The sequence below is a fragment of the Saccopteryx bilineata genome, chromosome 3 (genome assembly GCF_036850765.1).
Source record: "Saccopteryx bilineata isolate mSacBil1 chromosome 3, mSacBil1_pri_phased_curated, whole genome shotgun sequence".
NCBI lineage: Eukaryota > Metazoa > Chordata > Mammalia > Chiroptera > Emballonuridae > Saccopteryx > Saccopteryx bilineata.
Window position 1 is genome coordinate 275,510,090 of NC_089492.1, and position 19,644 is coordinate 275,529,733.

Consider the following 19,644-nt stretch of genomic DNA (forward strand, 5'->3'; position numbering starts at 1 on the left):
GCCTGGCGTGCAGGAGTCCCGGGTTCGATTCCCGGCCAGGGCACACAGGAGAGGCGCCCATCTGCTTCTCCATCCCTCCCCCTCTCCTTCCTCTCTGTCTCTCTCTTCCCCTCCCGCAGCCGGGGCTCCATTGGAGCAGGGATGGCCCGGGTGCTGAGGATGGCTCTGTGGCCTCTGCCTCAGGCGCTGGCATGGCTCTGGATGCAGAGGAGTGATGCCCTGGAGGGGCAGAGCATCGCCCCCTGGTGGGCATGCCGGGTGGATCCTGGTCGGGCGCATGCAGGAGTCTGTCTGACTGCCTCCCGTTTCCAGCTTCGGAAAAATGAAAAAATGAATTAAAAAAAAAAGGGGGGGGGGACTTTATCTAACAAAGTTCCTTTTAGCTTATGAATTTCTCTTGTGTAGCATGATATAATTTGACTCATTCTTATCTGGTGCTACTAATCTCTGTGTGTATATATTGTTGCTAAAAGGTGAAAAATATTTAATATGTTTCCTTAGCATTCATATTACAGTGTATCTCCAAAATAATCCCAAAACGTTTGAATGAACTCTGCTATACAAGTACAAAACAGCTTTATCCAGAAGAATACCTTTTTTTCTAGGCATTCTGCAAATTTCAGCTGCTTCAGTAGCTTCTTCTGTTTGTTACTGAACCGATTATCCTGTTCTGCACTTGTTCCCTGCAGGAAGAGAAACACATTTTAATTAATAAACAGTTCAAAGTTAAGTTCATGATGGCTTATGACCATTAATCAAAACAGGATAACCAAGTAAATATTGAAAGAACCACTATAGCTAATATTTGTAGGTGCAGAATGTATATATTTTTACCAATGTAGCATTTTGTAAAGTGACTATATTTAAAAATTACAAAACACATGCTGTCAAGTCAAAATATAGCAGTATATAGCATAATGCTAACACTTTTCCCACATCTTTTTATACCTTTTTCTATGCTAATAGACACTTAAGACTTGTTTAAATAAAAGCACACTGAAAAATTTACTATGTTTAATACATCCTTTCAAACAAGACCATTAAGTTCCACCCTCTTTTGAAATCCAGTAGCATGTCTGCAAAATATTGTAGCAATGCATATAAATGGGGAAAAGGGAAAAAAGAACACCCAAGGCCTGTGTTCTATATGACAACTTTAAGAATTTAAAATGCATGAAAAATATAAGTTTGCCTTAAAGAACTTAATATTAGCAAAGAATCTGAAAAAATTAATTTACAAATACTACATTACACCATCAAGTGATTACTAATTAGTCTTGTTTTGTTGTTCCCACTGGCCCAATATGGAAAAACTGGCCACGTGATATGAAATCTGACTGGTTCATGGAGTTGGCCATTATCACTTAGAAAAATTGTCAAGGAAATTTTGTTTGGGAAAGTAAAGTACCTAGATTAAAATCCCAACTCTGAGGGAGGAGTGGTAGCAGGAGGTGGAGAAGGGTAGAGGGACTCAATGATCATGGACGGAGACTTGTGGTGAACATACAATACAGTGTATAGATGACACACTGTGCATTTGTACACCTGAAACCTGTATCATTGTTAAGCAGTATTACCCAAATAAATTCAATAAAAAAGGGGGAAAAACCTACCTCTATTACTCTTTTTAAATTTTTTATTTAATGATTTTAGAGTGGGAGGGAGAGGGAAAGAGGGGGAGAGAGAGGGAGAGAGAGAGAGAGAGAGACACCAATTTGTTGCTCCACTTTATTATGAATTCACTGATTCTTCTTTGTGCCCTGATCAGGGATGGAACTCACAATCCTGGTGTACGGGGACAATGCTCTAACCAACCTGGTTATCTGGCCAGGGCCCAATTCTGTCATTACTTAAGCCATACAACCTCAAAACAAGTTACTTTACCTTTTTGAGTATGTTTCCTTACAGGGTTGTATATATCAGAAATGACACATATAAAGTAACTGGCATGTGGCAAAAATTCAGCAAATAAAAGCTATCATTTCTATCGTATCTGAAAAATTCAGTTTACTATTTGATTGGCAGTGTACTAAAAAGATCACTGCCTACCCTGGCTGGATAGCTCAGTTGGTTAGTGTAGTTAGTTCCCATACACCAAGGTTGTGGATTCCAACCCGGGTCAGGGCACACACAAGAATCAACCACGAATACATAAATAAGTGGAACAATGTTACTCTTTCTCAAATCAATAAATTTTAAAACTTTTAAAATAAAAAATGTAACTGTCCTAAAATCTTTTAACTCAGAGCTTAAATCTAGTCAACTCTTCTAAGGAACTGTAGGAAGTATATAAAAAAATTGCACCCGTTCCTCCCAGATTCCTCCCAATGCCAAAAGTAAACTTCGCTTTTAAATTTATCAACCACCTTGCTCTTTTTCTATTGGAACTCCTTTCCAAGGGAAACAAAGTATCAGGAGAACAATCTTTTGTTTTAAAATATTAGGTTTGAACCACAGAAAATATTGAGTATTTACCACATAATACTTTGATGAAAACTGCAAAATGGGGAGTTCAGAGCAGTGTGAAAAATTTGATAAGCTCTCTCTTTTTAACTTCAGAGAAGGGGGGGAGAGAGAAGGACATCAATTTGTTGTTCCACCTATTTATGCATTTATTGCTTATTCTTGTATGTGTCCTGACTGGGGACTGAACCCTCAACTTTGGTGTATCAAGACGACGCACTAACCAACTGAACTACCCCGCCAGGGCCTAAGCTCTCTCAATTAAAATGATCATTATACAGTACACAGTATTGTTTGCATAACCTAAGTACAGTTAAATAACTGGCTGTTTTAAGTAAAATGCATGGCATAATATTGCAGCTTTTGGTGGAAAAACGACACATTAAAAGACTAAAGGATTTCAGCGAGAGCTTAGGAGTATCAAGAGATTTCTTAATAAAATTAATCGGGTCCCAATCTTCCACTTCTTTCAACTTTAAAAACACATATACAAACACGTATCATATGCTCCTGGAGTGGAGAGAGCCAACCTACATTGCAAAGTACAGATTTTGACTTAAACCAACCGATCTCTTTATGGTCCGTTTTGCACTAAAAGAATCTGCAAACTCTAATGCCATTAGCGTCACTTCCCACCCATCTAGATCTCGACTGGGTGCTCATTTCTTACAGGAGTGCATCATGGGGACAAGCGGGCTCCTGCACCAGCCTGATAAAGTCTGGGCCCCGAGGACCAACGACAGCGAGGTTCACTTGCCCGCCTGCAGGTGATGGGTGCGTAACCCGAGGGGAACCTAGCCACGAGCACCTTTCCCAGCGGATTTCAATAGTAAAACACACGGGGGAAGGTAGCGAGCGGGAAGGAGAGCAGTCGATCCACTCCAAACCCGTTTCCCTCCACACACGCACATACTTTTTCTTGCACCTTCGGGCCCCAAGGGTCTCCTATTCAAACGTTTTAACTACAGATTATCTGAATTCCCCTCCCTGAAGGGATATCAAATTGGGCGGGAGCTCGGGCGAACTCTGACCCCGCGCTTTCACGAAGGGGTAAAATCAGGGGCGGGGGGAGAGGGGGCGGCGCTCGCTTTCTCGCAGGAGACGCTCAACGCCGTTTCCTGCCCTGTCCATCACGCTCTTCCCCAAAACTACCGTCCAGGATCCTCCGGCCGCCAGTCACCGCAGGGCTTCCCTCCGCCGTCCCACCCGGGACTTCCTCCTCTGGCTCCGCTAGGCCCCAGAACCCACAGGAGCGCGTGGCCCCGCCTGCAGGCCCCGCCAGACAGGCGGGCGTGCGGCGAAGTACCGCTTCGGCCCATTCCCGCCGCCATTTTCCGGCGACCGTCGCCGCCGCGTACGGGGGACGATCCCGAAGGAGGAGACTGCGCAGGGGCGCACCGGTCTCCGCCGCAAGGCAGGGGGGCAGCGTCCGCTGGCACTGAGGATCCTCAGAACCTTCGATATCTCCCCTCTCTGGCCACCCCGCCCCGACTTTAGACCCTCTGCCGGGCCTTCCCGATAAGGCCCTCAGCTCATTCCAGATCCCCGCGCTTCTACTTACGCGGAAGAATCCCGCGTCCATCTTGCTGCCTCGCTCGGAGATCGCTCCCTATCCCAAGGTGCACCGCGCCGCCGCGACGGAGGGCGGGACCGGCAGGGAAAGCCGAGCGCTGGGACGCAGAGCGCGCCGCTTAACTCGCCCCTCCAGCGGACACGAGGCCGCGCCTGCTCAGTGCGGGGCGCGCCCGCCGGGCGTGCTCACGCGCGCACAGGGGGCGGGCTGCTGTCCGGCTGCGAGGCTCCCCAGCCGCCAGTCTGGGAGGAGAGCGTCGCGACCGTAACCAGTAGGAGCAAGAGACAGTTATCGATCGCCCCGCCCTGCGAATCCTTTTGTGGCTCGTGATCTGCCTTCTTCACCCAATGTGGCTTGATCCATCCTTCCACCCGTAGTGTAGTGTTGGGAGGCCTCCCGCCCAGAGGAGTGATTGAAGAGAAAGACTGTTACCTCAGAGTGACGCTAGGAAGAGGCGGCCGGCACGCGGAAGAGGATCCTGCGGCCTCCTCTGTCATAAAAATTGTCGTTGTAGTGGTTCTACGAGTTCACCATTTATTAGATCGGCTCTAAAAAGTAGTCGAGCTCTGTAGTACAACGAAATCCGCCTTCTGGCCCAGTTGCACGGTCTTTCGCCTCCACACAACTCACTGGTTTTGGAAGAAGCTGAAAATGTCTATTAGACGAGTTTCGGTTTCGATTGCCGGGGAACTACACTAACCAGCCGGAAGCTGATGAGCCGTGGCCCCGGGGCTGCTTGTTGGACAGGGCTCGGACGGGGAAGCCAGCGGCACCCGGGACGGCCTCCCCCTCGGGCCTCAGGGCTGGACTCTACCTGCGAGGGCCTTCAGCATTGGATGAAGTTTGGGGGAAAGCACGTGTCCCTTCTGTGACCATCTTTTGTAAAGGATGCTTCTTCCCCCATCCCCAACACACGCAGACACTCGCCTCCTCCTGCTTTTCCTTCACAGCACTTATCACACCTGAAATTATGTGTTCACTCTCATAGCCTTGAAGACCTACCACATGCTGATTTCCATTTATGTCCAGCTCTGGCTTCTCTCCTGAACTTCAGATTCGTATAGGCAACTTCCCGCTTGCCATTTCCAGTTGGATAGATAGCACAAACTAAACATGACCTAGAAACTGAACTCCCAATTCCTGCCCCTGTCTCCCAACCCTTCTGCTCCTCCCAAAGACTCCCCTGCCTCAGTGGATGGCAGTCTCTTTCCTTTTCTTGAGGACGCAGCCTTAGTGTTATTTTTTAAATTATTTTTTTATTTACTGATTTTAGAGAGTGAAAACAATTTGTTATTCCACTTGTTCACTCATTGGTGGATTCTTGTATGCGCTCTGACTGGGGATGGAACCCACAACCTTCCTATACGGCAGGGGTCAGGAACCTTTTTGGCTGAGAGAGCCATGAACGCCACATATTTTAAAATGTAATTCCATGAGAGCCATACAATGACCCGTATACCTTATGCATTATCCAATAAAAATTTGGTGTTGTCCTGAAGGACAGCTATGATTGGCTCCAGCCACCCGCAACCATGAACATAAGCGGTTGGAAATGAATGGAGAATGTTTTATATATTTTTAAATGCTTTTTTTTTTTTTTTTGCAAATTCCTGTCTTTTTTTTTTATAGGGACAGAGAGAGAGAGTCAGAGAGAGGGATAGGCAGACAGGAACAGAGAGAGATGAGAAGCATCAATCATCAGTTTTTCATTGAGACGCCTTAGTTGTTCATTGATTGCTTTCTCATATGTGCCTTGACCACGGGCCTTCAGCAAACTGAGTAACCCCTTGCTCAAGCCAGAAACCTTGGTTCCAAGCTGGTGAGCTTTGCTCAAACCAGATGAGCCTGCGCTCACACTGGCAACCTCGGAGTCTCAAACCTGGGTCCTTCTGTATCCCAGTCCGACGCTCTATCCACTGCACCACCGCCTGGTCAGGCATGTTTTATATTTTTAACATTACTTTTTTTATTTATTCATTTTTTTTAGAGAGGGGGGGAGAGAGAGAGAGAAGGGGGAGGAGCAGGAAGCATCAACTCCCATATGTGCCTTGACCAGGCAAGCCAGGGTTTTGAACCGGCAACCTCAGTGTTTCCAGGTTGACGCTTTATCCACTGAGCCACCACAGGTCAACATTATTTTTTTTAATTAAAGATTTGCCTGCGAGCCAGATGCAGCCATCAAAAGAGCCACATCTGGCTCGCGAGCCATAGGTTCCTGACCCCTGCTATATGGGGACTGAGCTACCGAGGCAGGGCTTTAGTTTCTTTATTGTCTATCTCCCCTCACTAGGATGTAAGCTCAATGAGGGCAAGAATTTTTGTCTGGTTCACTGTTGTAGTCCCAGAGTTTAGAACAGTGCCTCCTATAAACACATTCATAATAGTTGCTGAATGAATGAAAAAATTAATCATCATTCTAGGTTGGCATCAAGAACATTCATTCATCTTCTAGCTACCCAACTCCAAAGGCTTTGGAGTCTCATAGAAGAAGAGTTTAACTTTCAGAAAGCCATTGCAGTAAGATTTGAGGACTCCCAGAGACACCATTCCCATTAACAAAACATTTTTTTCAAGAAAACTGCCTTATCTTCAGAGAAGATTAAGCTATCTTCAAAATGAAAGATAAACCAAATTTAGCTTTACTGACATTAAACCCTTTCCTTGGTTAATGGGAACGAATCTCTTCTAGCCATAACATCTATTTATTGTACATTTATTGTAGTTTGATGCATAGCGCTACTGAAATAAGTTTGTTTCCTAGTTAAAAAAGAAAAAGTGCTGTTTCAGCAGCACATATACTAAAATTGGAACAATACAGAGAAGATTAGCATGTCCCCTGCACAAGGATGACACACAAATTTGTGAAACAGTCTGGGTTTTTTTGTTTTGTTTTGTTTTTTAAAAAAAAGAAAAGTGAAAGAGAACTCTGCTGAAGCAGATAAGCCTCCTCCCTGCAGGTGCAGTGGAGAACTACTTGGCTGTAAGGGGTATCTGCAGGCACCATCCCCTGCTCACTTTGACACTGTGAAGATCAAAATAGGTCTTAAAGCCCGAGGAGCAACCCCCTGGAGCCCCTGGTGGCTCTTTGCTGGGTCCGAACTTTAAGTCCCCAAACTCTGAGCCTCAAAAACCCAATAGTCATACAACCTTGGTGCCAGTCCTCTAGGCACAGGCTCAGAGATTTCCCCATTTCATTAACCACTTTTCCTCATTGCTTGTTGATTGAGGTTGATTGAAGTTTCATCTGTTGCCCTTTGTCCTAAGTCATCTCTACTGAAAATATACCATTCCATAGGCAGGTACAGTTTTTGTTACTTTCTCATCACTTTCAGCTTTTGCTATTATTTCCACTTTTGATTCTATCACTTGCCTCATCCTTTTAGCTCTTCTTTTGTATTTCCTAGATAAAATGGGATTAACAATCTTTGAAAATACCTCAGAAACTAAATACAAATTTACCAAACAAGCTATGGACTAAAATAATCCAATAGGTGAGATAAAGCTGATTAATTTTGCTCTGAAAGGTGTCTTTGAGCACATCAATGAGTTATTGTATTAGTTATCTATTGCTTAATAACAAATTACTCCTTATCCCGGCTGGGTAGCTCAGTTGGTTAGAGCATCATTCCAAAACACCAAGTTTGTGAGTGCCCTAGTTGGGGCACATACAAGAGTCAACCAATAAATGCATAAATAAGTGGAGCAATAAATCAATGTCTCTCTTATTCTCTCTCTCTGAAAATCAATTTTAAAAAATTACTCCCTACATTTAGCAACTTAAAACAATAAATGTTTGTTATCTCATACCGTTTCTGGGTAATAGGAATCTGGAATGGGTTATTTGGGTGGTCCTGGGTCAAGGCCTCTCAGAGGATGTAGTCAAGATACTGACTTAGCCTGACCAGGCGGTGGCGCAGTGGATAGAGTGTTGGACTGGGATGCAGAGGACCCAGGTTCGAGACCCCAAGGTCACCAGCTTGAGTGCGGGCTCATCGGGTTTGAGCAAGGCTTACCAGCTTGAGCCCAAGGTTGCTGGCTCAAGCAAGGTGTCACTCGGTCTGCTATAGCCCCCTAGGTCAAGGCACATAGGAGAAATCAATCAATGAACAATTAAGGAACTGCAACAAAGAATTGATGTTTCTCATCTCTTTCCCTTCCTGTCTGTCTGTCCCTCTCTCTGACTCTCTCTGCCACCAAAAAAAAAAAAAAAAAAAAAAAAAAAAAAAAAAAGATACTGTCTTAAACTACAGTCAAATGGAACTGGAAGATGTGTTTCCAAAAAGACTGACTCATATAGCTATTGGCAAGAGGCCTCAGTTCCTTGGCACGTTGACCTCTCCATAGGACTGTCACGACATGGACACTGGCTTCCTCCAGAGGAAGTGAGCCAAAAGAGAGCAAGACAGAAGCCTTAATGTCTTTTATGACCTGACCTCAAAGTCGTATACCATAGTTTCCACACTACCTATCTGTTACACAGGGTACTCTTTTCAATGTGAGAGGAGACTACACAATTGCATGAATACTAACAGCTGAGGATCACTGAGGGCCATTATGGAAGCTGGCTACCACAGTATTTGTAATTGAAAATATATAGGTATAGGAGCTCATATGCTTCCAGACTTAGAAGGGACTGTATTCTTTCTCTGCCCTCAGGACCTTTGCACATACAATTTTTGCACATACTCTGTCCCCTTGGTCTGGAACAACTGTTTCCTCCCTTCCTGCTCTTCCTTTTCCCAGTCCACCTTGCTTCTCTACCCTTAACCCTTTAATGGGCCAGCTCTGATTCTTCCTTTATAATTTAGTTTAGATGTGGCTTCTTCCTAGAAGCATTTATGACTTAGTATTTACCATCTGGTTACCTTTTAGGAAGTTACTGAGCCCTTGAAACTTTGGGCCCAGACCTCCCAAAACTGGAGCCCCATATTCCCTTTATGCTCCCATGGTGTATTTTCCACTATATTCTAAATATATATATATATATATATATATATATATATATATGCATATATATGCTCATCTCTATTCCTGTCCTCCACAAGAAAAATTCTTTGAAGATAGAAACTATGTCTTTTTCTATTTATACTCAGTATCCAAACAAAATTTTGGCAAATATATTACAAGTAGATGTGAGAAAATACAAATTTTGTCCAAAGACACAATATTTGAGTGTTAAAAACAATATTCTTCCAAAAATGAAGATTTTCATCATAAAATAAAGATATAAGAATAAACTCTTTGCCCATGAACACTGTATAATGGGAGCACTGGCTGGGTAGCTCAGTTGGTTAGAGCATCGTCTTAATATGCCAAGGTTACAGGTTCGATCCTCAGTCAGGGCACATAAAATAAGGATCAATTAATGAATGCATGAATAAGTGGAACAGTGATTCAATGTTTCTATTTCTCTTCATTGCTCTCACTAAAATTAATAAAGTTTTTTTAAAAGAATAAAGTTTTATCAAGAACATACAATTTTTTTTTTTAAAGGCATGATGGGAATTTATTTACAAAGTCACCACCTGGGCCCACTCAGGCTCTGGCCAGATACATATAGGCCCCAGAACCCAAATGGGTATCAGAGCTTTTCCCAGCCAAACCTCTGATAAAGGGACCAAGAGTCAGGCAGGGTCAAGGACATGGAAGACAGAGGGTCCCAGTCCTTGCCAGATATCAGAGGTCACCTGTTGTGGCCCCCAGGCCAGAGGAGAAAACCGCCCTCGGCCCTGAAGAGTGGACACTGAGAAGCATGAGGCCAGACTCCTGACGCCCAGCCACAGAGCAGAAGTCCCAGCAGTGGTGGCCTGGGGTGTGGGGACACTACAGCTCTCCCTCGGCCTGTCAGGGAGCCGAGCATGTCCCAGGCCATGGCTGTTCATCATGCAGAAGAACATACAATTTTAACAACAGGTATGAGTATAACTACAATTTTATTAAAAGTTTTAGTAGTCAATTTAAGTCTTATTGTAGTACAGGAGTACTGTAATTGTTTCTCAGCATTTTAGGGGTTTTGCAGTCATCATTCTTCACATTTTTAAATAAGAAGATAAAAATTTTATGATTCCTAAATTCCTCATGACTTTCTCCATATTTATTCCATTATCGATGATAATTGCATGCCACTTTCTTCTTCTTTTTTTTTTTTTTTTTTTGTATTTTTCTGAAGTTGGAAACAGGGAGGCAGTCAGACAGACTCCCGCATGTGTCTGCCCGGGATCCACCCGGCATACCCACTGAGGGGGATGCTCTGCCCATCTGGGGTGTTGCTCTGTTGCAACCAGAGCCATTCTAGCGCCAGAGGCAGAGGCCATGGAGCCATCCTCAGTGCCCAGGCCAACTTTGCTCCAATGGAGCCCTGGCTACGGGAGAGGAAGAGAGAGACAGAGAGGAAGAAGAGGGGGAGGGGTGGAGAAGCAGATGGGTGCTTCTCCTGTGTGCCCTGGCCAGGAATCAAACCTGGGACTCCTGCACACCAGGCCGACGCTCTACCATTGAGCCAACTGGCCAGGGCAATTTATTACTTTTCCATCCTATAAATAATAAGATTCACTATGAAGTTAACTATATGAAGGCCAGAAAGCTATAAGAAAATTTCTAGTTTTTGCATATATAAATATCAAACATATAAGGCAAGTAGCAATCTGGGATTTTGTGAATCTCATACTTTCCTAATTAATAAAAAACCACTAGATGGCGCTCTACCCTCTCAGGATAATATACCTCTTTGGCCAGGACTTGTTACTAGAAATAAGTAAACCATCTCTAATTGCTTATACTCAATCATTTATAGCAAGAATGTGCATAACATCATTCCTAGGGAAGATCTTTTAAAAAAATATTACAGAGTATAAGAAGGCTGAGCTGTCATAGTTCCATGGCACCTGCTCCCACAGCATGAGTGCCCATCATTCCTCCACTCCTAAAACCCAGGCAGCAACTGGAAAAAGAGTGAGGAGCTTCCATGGGGGAGATGGGCTGTAGGCTGGCAGGGTCATTGTAGCCTAACGCTTCGTTTGGGACTGAGCCTCTCCCACTCTTTTAATACTAAGATTTTTTTCAATACAGTACTAAGCTTTTCTCCACACCCTTAACTGTTGCATGATGTATGAGGAATCCAATCTATGCCTCAGATGAGTGGCTTTGTATCAGAGACTTCCCTATTTGTATATTGGATTAAAGGCTTTAATTGTCTATGCTATATAATAAAGCAAAGACCGGGGGCTCGCTCTCTCTGATATTGCCATCAGCATTGAAGAGGCCTCCTGATCCTATCCTCTTTTCACGGTGAGTCTATTTCCTTAATTCTGCACCGTTCTCCCTCAAGACCCAGAATTACTAGCCGTGCTGGTCCGTGGCATTTCCATACTTATAAGGCAAGCTAATGGACCATCACAAGCATCTACCTAGAGGTTAAGATATTGTGGTCTTTAATCCCATCCTAAAAAATATGTATAAATGTAGTGTACGTTAATAAGAAAATTAGTCTAGAATAGATTAGAATTAGAAATTTTATACTGAATAATCTTTTGTTGAGTTAAATAATCCTATAATTAAAACTATGAATGTTTTTAAAAGTGACCTGTGGTCTCTTGGTGTCATAGTGGTTAGAGCAGGTGTGACCAACAGTTTTTGCCCCCAGGCCAGACTAGAAAGAAAACTTTTTTCACAGGCCAGACGAAATATTAAATCAAAAACTGTTACATACAAAAATGATATGTTTAAGTAAACAAAATTTTACTATGTAATTTGTTTAATGAATAAATGTGAGTGAAAAAAATTTTAATATACAATATTATTTTAATAAAAATATAATTACCTACCATATAAATATCCAAACTGTATCGCAATCAATCAAAACAATATTTATTTAATAGAATGAGCTTGAAAGGATTATATTGCAAATAAAACAATTATTTCATTTTATAAACAGCCTGGACACATTTTCAGTTATCAACTGCAGCTATTGTCTATGCTACAATGCCACTTGATTCAGCACACTTGACCACAAAAATAACAAATTGTTTGACCTTGGGTGCGAACTGGCAAACTCCGCCTAAAAGAATGTGGGTTTCACATTGCCACTAAATGTCAAACAGTTCATATCGAGTACAGATGAGTACAAAAGTTGTAAATCTTTATAATGAAATTTTTTAAAAAAATAAATAAGTATAACGAATCCATTCAACCAATTATTGGAAGTTAACCCTAGATTAGTCACACGCAGAATTCTTTTCTGCGTATCACAATCTTTTTTTTTTTTTTTTGACAGAGACAGAGAGAGAGTCAGAGAGAGAGATACACAGACAGTGTTGTTGTGAGTCGGGGGCTCAGAGAGAGAGATCAGCAGACGAAATCATCAAGGACTAGCAAAGGACCACCGCTCGCTCAGGTAAATGGCCCCGAGTTCATGCAGTGTCCTAATTTTATTCACAAGACTTCAAAAAGCTTGTTTACTGAGAAATTGGCATAATATCAAGAGTAACTTTTATTTAAAGATACATAGAGTGCACCTGCAAGATAGCTTAGTAACAACATAATATCAGAAGGCATTAATTGCTATTGCTTCTATGGATCCCACAACATTCCTCTCCTTATCTTAAGGGATAACCTTGGAAAGTACAGAAATCTTATGAGAATGTTTTACTGAGAAAAGCCCAGCAACTGCCTTCAGTCACATAGACCTGTTTCAGTGACCCGCCTTCAAGTCACAAAACAATTTTCTTAGCAAAACATTCTTTTCTTGTTGGCTGTGTTCCCATCCAAGGCCATGCAATGGGTTATTCCACTACAGACAGGAAAGGAGAGAGATGAGAAGCATCAATTCTTTGTTGCGGCACCTTAGTTGTTCATTGATTGCTCTCTCATATGTGCCTTGACCATGGAGCTACAGCAAACCAAGTAACCCCTTGCTCAAGCCAGAGACCTTGGGTGCAAGCTGGTGAGCTTTGTTCAAACCAGATGAGCCCACACTCAAACTGGTGACCTTGGGATCTCAAACCTGGGTCCTCCACATCCCAGTCCAACGCTCTATCCACTGCATCACCTCCAGGTCAGGCACTATCTTCTTAAATATCTCAATTTCCAATAATCAAAGACGCTTCGCTTCTGAGAAGCTGAGATTTTAAAGTAGCGGAGAATATTAAAAATTTAATCATGGGCCACAAAAACTCATTACACGGGCCGGATCTGGCCCGTGGGCCTTATGTTGGCCATGCCTGGGTTAGAGCATAAACCTGGGACACCGAGGACCCAGGTTCAAAACCCCTAGGTCACCAGCTTGAGCCCAAGGTCGCTGGCTTGAGCAAGGGGTCACTGGCTCAGCTGGAGCCCCCCAGTCAAGACATGTATGAGAAAACAATTGTTGAACAACTAAAGTGATGTAACTATAAGTTGATGCTTTTCATTTCTTTCCCTCTCTGTCTGTCCCTGTCAGTCTCTCACTTAAAAAAAAAAAAAAGGCTACCTCTGGTCTGTTCCATTTTTTTTTTGTTGTTGTTAAAGTCATCAGGTGGATGTGAAACAATTCACTGTACATCTTAGACACTTTGTAGCTTTGACACTCAGAAGTCTTCATTTTTTTCCCCAGGAAAAATAAAGCAGCCCCAGGAAATTCTGATAGGGAGCATCACTTTTGGAAACAGTATTTTAATTTTTCACTAAAACCCTGAGAGCTGATTCCTAAGGCCAGAATCTTCTGTTTTAGACTCTGAGGATAATATATGTTCCTTTACTGGTTTCCCCTGGTAAACTTTGCAGACCTTCACCACGAAAGACCAGTGTTTATCACATCCTTCCAGAGGCTCCTTCTCCATATCGTCCACCCCGACACCCCCGGCTTCCTTTTCTTACAATCAACTGCCAGGTTGAGCCATCAAAGTCCCCTCTTTCAAACCTCAGAGTTACGAATGAGGGCTTCTGACCTCAGGTAATGGGACCCTCACAGTTGCAGACTACCACTAGATGCCTCTCTTCAGCCACAAACCCTCAAAGCTTTGGGCAATCTGCTGTTGGTCCCCAACAAAGACCACTGCTACCTATGGGAAATGCAAGAGATGAGGATCAGAATGAATTAAGTGGTCCCAAATATGGCCCCCCAAAAGCCCCACTACCCCTGGATTGTGCGGTTAAGAAAGGGTTACCTGCCGGTTCTTCAGGACCGAGTTAGTTTATTATCTTTTAAAGGTTTGTGCATCAGTTTCAGCTGTTCAAGACCTGACATCTCAGGTCCGAGCTTCATTTGACAGTCTTGTTTCCAGTGTATCTGAACCTCTAAGAACATTCTGCCACCTTGGTAGATGGTTATCTGTGATCACTCTGGTCTGAACTGAAGACAAAGCACTTTTTCCCCCCTCATGGATACTTCTGAATCCAGGTATGTGTATTATGTCTACCATAAACATCTGACCTGAGAGGCCATGCTCCTAGGAAAGGGAAGTGTTTCAGGCTTTGAGCCATAACAACTGGATATGAAAGGAAGGTAGAGTCACATTTATTTATTTTTATTTTTTTGTATTTTTCTGAAGCTGGAAACGGGGAGAGACAGTCAGACAGACTCCCGCATGCGCCCGACCGGGATCCACCCGGCACGCCCACCAGGGGGCGATGCTCTGCCCCTCCGGGGCGTCGCTCTGTGGCGACCAGAGTCACTTTAGCGCCTGGGGTAGAGGCCAAGGAGCCATCCCCAGCGCCCGGGCCATCTTTGCTCCAATGGAGCCTCGGCTGCGGGAGGGGAAGAGAGAGACAGAGAGGAAGGAGGGGGATGGGGGTGGAGAAGCAAATGGGCGCTTCTCCTATGTGCCCTGGCTGGGAATCGAACCCGGGTCCCCCGCACACCAGGCCGACGCTCTACCGCTGAGCCAACCGGCCAGGGCTAGAGTCACATTTAAATCACTTGGTTTGTTATAGGTATTATTAAAGAAAATTAGATTTTTTTAAATTTAATTTAATTTATTTTTATTTTTATTTTTTTGTATTTTTCTGAAGCTGGAAACAGGGAGACAGTCAGACAGACTCCCTCATGCGCCCGACCGGGATCCACCCAGCACACCCACCAGGGGGCGATGCTCTGCCCCTCCGGGGCGTCGCTCTGTCGCGACCAGAGCCATTCTAGCGCCTGGGGCAGAGGCCAAGGAGCCATCCCCAGCACCCCGGCCATCTTTGCTCCAATGGAGCCTTGGCTGCAGGAAGGGAAGAGAGAGACAGAGAGGAAGGAGAGGGGGAGGGGTGGAGAAGTAGATGGGCGCTTCTCCTGTGTGCCCTGGCCGGGAATTGAACCCGGGACTTCCGCACACCAGGCCGACGCTCTACCACTGAGCCAACCGGCCAGGGCCAAGAAAATTAGATTTTATACATAATTTAGTTAAAGCATGTGTCAGAGTTTTATTATAATCTTGTTATAAGGGAAAAGGATTTTAGTAGGCTAAATTTTTTAAGTTGCTCTATTATAGGAAAAAAGAAAGTGGACAATCATTGTTAAAACAGATAAAGAGTTCGAAACTCTGGGCTTGCCTGGTCAAGGCATATATGGGAGTTGATGCTTCCTGCTCCTCCCCCTTTCTCTCTCTCTCTCTGCCCCCCCTCCTCTCTAAAATGAAAAAAAAAAAACAGATAAAGAAAATAAAAATGGCTTGTTTAAGATTACTAGACTCTTGTTAGAAAACTCTCAGATAAAAGTCAGTTGGGTAGGTAGGTACATAGCTGGTTTCCCATAATAAGTTATTCCTGTTTTGTTGTGTTTTTTTTTGAGAGAGAGAAACAGGAAGGGAGAGAGATGAGAAGCATCAACTCCTAGTTGCGGTACTTTAGTTGTTCATTGATTGCTTCTCATGTGCCTTGATGGGAGTGGGGGGCTCCAGCCAAGCCAGTGATCCCTTGCTCAAGCCAGCGACGTTGGGGTCACATTGATGATCCTGTACTCAAGCTGATAAGCTTGCACTCAAGCTGGCGATTTCAGGGTTTCGAACCTGGGACCTCAGCATCCCAGGTGGATGCTTTGTCCACTGCATTACCACCAGTCAGGCTTCCAGAATAAGTCTTAATTCTGTTAACATTCATCAGAAAATTGCCTAAGCACTTTTGGGACAATTTCTCTTTTACTACAATTAAATGAATTTATATTTGTAAAATGTTTAGCATAGTGCTTGTTACATACAAAGTGTTGTAGAAATGTTTGAGAGAGAAGAGAAAGAAAAGAGAGAAAGAAGGAAAAAAGAAAAAGTTCTTAGAAGCCACATTCCTTTTTCTCAGTCTTAACTTTTTCAGGGGTCCCCAAACTTTTTACACAGGGGGCCAGTTCACTGTCCCTCAGACCGTTGGAGGGCCGCCACATACAGTGCTCCTCTCACTGACCACCAATGAAAGAGGTGCCCCTTCCGGAAGTGCGGTGGGGGCCAGATAAATGGCCTCAGGGGGCCAGATGCGGCCTGCGGGCCGTAGTTTGGGATGCCTGTTTTAAATCATATTTAAAATAAAACTATCCAAAATTTGGAAATCAGCAAAAATGATTATTGCTTTTCCTTTCAAAGTTTCAGGACATTGCCTAGCAGGCCCTATCAGTGATTATCTGATTCCTTAGATGAGAGTGCTTTTATTTTATCTACTATTTACTATTGACTAAAACATTTTAAAACTCTGTAAGGCTAGATACTAACTTGTAGAAAAATAAAAGCAATGCAAATGATTTCTGTCTAATAGCAATACAAAATAATTTTATCTAGTAGAAAAGATAACCTCAAAGATTGAAAATTTATTTGCCTTTGGATATTAATTTGTTTTTATTTCTTCCTTCCTTCGTTCTTTTTTAAATTTTCAGTCTTTTATTTTTTTCTGTTGGGGTGTGGTATCGATTGGCTTGTTTTAATGTTTGCAGATCATTTCCTTGGTCTTATTCAACATAATGTTAATCATATTCAAAGCATTTTTTATTGCAGATACTGTATTGTCAGCTTTGGGATTTCCATTTGGTTCTTTTTTTTTTTTTTTTTCTTTTTTCATTTGGTTCTTCTTTTATATTTTCCAAATACCTCCTAAAATTTTCTATCTCTTCAGCCACTACATACATCTTCTCCTGTAAATGCTAATGTAGGTCACGAACACATTTATCTTATCATTGCTATCTTAAAGCCTTTGCTAATTCCAATGCTGGGTCATTGGCAGGTCTCTTTCTATTGACGGGTCTTCCTCGTCATTACAGTCACACTTTCCTGTTTTGGCGAGGTCTAACAATTTCATTATATATTGGACATCGTGTATGATGTGTCATAGAAACTAGATCCTGTTCTCTTCCTCTGAAGAATGGTGAGTTTCATTCCACTTGTGCCCCCCACCCTCTACTAGGTCTGCATCTATGTGCCCTTCCCTCATTCAATTCTGTCCCCACCCACTTTGTTCCCAAGCCTCCAAGGCAGCACTTTTGAAAGAATTTTACTGTGAGGAAAAGCAGAGAGGTGGGCAGCGCCTGAAAGGGGCGGCAGTGTGGTCAATAAAAAGTTTTTGTCTGTTTTGAATATAAGAGAAAAATTACATAAATTAAATGAAGTGTCTTTGGTGGGAAAAAACCAGTGTATAAGAAGAGCGTCTAGCCTGACTGGTGGTGGTGCAGTGGATAGAGCATCAGACCGGGATACAGAGGACCCAGGTTCAAAACCTTGAGGTAGCTGGCTTGAGCACAAGCTCATCCAGCTTGAGTGTGGCCTCACTGGCTTGAGCACAGGGTTGCTGGCTTAGAGCAGGGGTCCCCAAACATTTTACACAGGGGGCCAGTTCACTGTCCCTCAGACCGTTGGAGAGCTGGACTATAAAAAAAACTATGAGCGGCCCTGGCTGGTTGGCTCAGCGGTAGAGCGTCGGCCTAGCGTGCGGAGGACCCGGGTTCGATTCCCGGCCAGGGCACACAGGAGAAGCGCCCATTTGCTTCTCCACCCCTCGGCCGCGCCTTCCTCTCTGTCTCTCTCTTCCCCTCCCGCAGCCGAGGCTCCCTTGGAGCAAGGATGGCCCGGGCGCTGGGGATGGCTCTGTGGCCTCTGCCTCAGGCGCTAGAGTGGCTCTGGTCGCACCATGGCGACGCCCAGGATGGGCAGAGCATCGCCTCCTGGTGGGCAGAGCGTGGCCCCATGGTGGGCATGCCGGGTGGATCCCGGTCGGGCGCATGCGGGAGTCTGTCTGACTGTCTCTCCCTGTTTCCAGCTTCAGAAAAATGCAAAAAAAAAAAAAAAAAAGAAAGAGGTACCCCTTCCGGAAGTGTGGCGGGGGCTGGATAAATGGCCTCAGGGGGCCGCATGTGGCCTGCGGGCCAAAGTTTGGGGACCCCTGGCTTAGAGTGTGGGATCATAGACATGACCCCAGGGTAGCTGGCTTGAGCCCAAAGGTCACTGGCTTGAAGCCCAAAGGTTGCTGACTTGAAGCCCAAAGGTCACTGGCTTGAGTAAGGTGTCACTCACTCTTCTGTATTCCCCTGGGTCAAGGCACATATGAGAAACCAATCAATGAACAACTAAGGAGATGCAATGAAGAACTGATGCTTCTCATCTCTCTCCCTTCCTGTCTGTCCCTATGTGTCCCTCTTCCTGTCTCTTTTTGTCTCTGTCACACACACTAAAAAAAAAAGAAAAAAAAAGAAAGGGTCTATTGTCAAAGATGAAGTATGCCAGAAGTTGAAGAGACCATAGAACTCTCTCTGCTGAGGTCAGCAACCAGCACCTTGCTCTCCCCTTCTGTTCCTTATTATACAAAGCAAACTGCCCAATTCATAGATTCTTTCATTCAAGTTTGTGGATGCTCACATCTTAATGTTTTTTCTCTCTTTTTTTTTTTTTTTTTTTTAATTTTTTATTTATTCATTTTAGAGAGGAGAGAAAGAGGGGGAGAGAGAGAGAGAGGAAAGAGAGACAGGGGGGAGGAGCTGGAAGCATCAACTCCCATATGTGCCTTGACCAGGCAAGCCCAGGGTTTCGAACCGGCAACCTCGGCATTTCCAGGTCGACGGTTTATCCACTGCGCCACCACAGGTCAGGCATGTGTTTTCTCTCTTTTACTCTCATGTGCCTCCCAAAGCAAGAACTAGAAAGCTGAAAAGAACAAATAAATTGGTTGTTAGTTTATTCTGAGATCAATTAAGGCATTGCAGCATTTTTTAAAGAGCCCTGGCGGCCCAGGTTAAATCCATCCAAAAGATTTAGTTTGAGCTGGGAAGGGACCCTCCTGGCTAATACCTGGCTGTGATTGGACAGTTTCAAATCACTAGAGACTTGAAGGTCAGTCTTTTCTTCTACCTGCTTCTCCCAAACATGGGCAGACAGTCAGAGCCTAGGACGGTAGTATCTGCTGAATCACAGCAGTCTGCTTCTTTGCTAGGAAAGTTTTTGTGTGAAGAATGGGTGTCCTGAGACAAAGGGCTACAGACCTAGACAATGACCCTGCTGTGTGCCCCCAGCCAGTGGGCCTCAAACGATTCCCGGAGACATTTTTGTTGGGTTACTGCACACCCACAAAAATAGCTGCTTTAAAAGGGAAAAAGAACAAAACTTGACAATGAGAGGGTTATTTAGAAAAGGCATTTTAAAACTAACAAACATACAGATGCGCCTGTTCCTTTTTGCAATAGACCC

The 19,644-nt window shown here is 44.0% G+C and overlaps 1 protein-coding gene and 2 non-coding genes across 8 annotated transcripts in view; 1 reads left to right on the forward strand and 2 right to left on the reverse strand.

Moving 5' to 3' along the window:
* SRRM1 (serine and arginine repetitive matrix 1) overlaps nucleotides 1-4,177 on the reverse strand; it is a 37,933-nt gene extending 33,756 nt beyond the window's left edge. For all 6 annotated transcript variants that reach the window (XM_066270079.1, XM_066270078.1, XM_066270076.1 and 3 more), the window contains exons 1-2: nucleotides 4,025-4,177; nucleotides 594-683 (exon numbers count right to left, since the gene is read on the reverse strand). In XM_066270079.1, coding sequence (XP_066126176.1) covers nucleotides 594-683; nucleotides 4,025-4,045 — 111 coding nt within the window. In that variant the 5' untranslated portion in view covers nucleotides 4,046-4,177. The remainder of the gene's footprint in view (nucleotides 1-593; nucleotides 684-4,024) is intronic.
* A 2,634-nt stretch (nucleotides 4,178-6,811) lies between these two features.
* Nucleotides 6,812-6,917, forward strand: LOC136332652 (U6 spliceosomal RNA). The gene has a single exon (XR_010730818.1). It is a non-coding gene; the product is annotated as a U6 spliceosomal RNA (small nuclear RNA).
* An 8,375-nt stretch (nucleotides 6,918-15,292) lies between these two features.
* Nucleotides 15,293-15,368, reverse strand: TRNAT-GGU (transfer RNA threonine (anticodon GGU)). Its single transcript has one exon. It is a non-coding gene; the product is annotated as a tRNA-Thr (tRNA).
* Nucleotides 15,369-19,644: the final 4,276 nt, after the last annotated feature.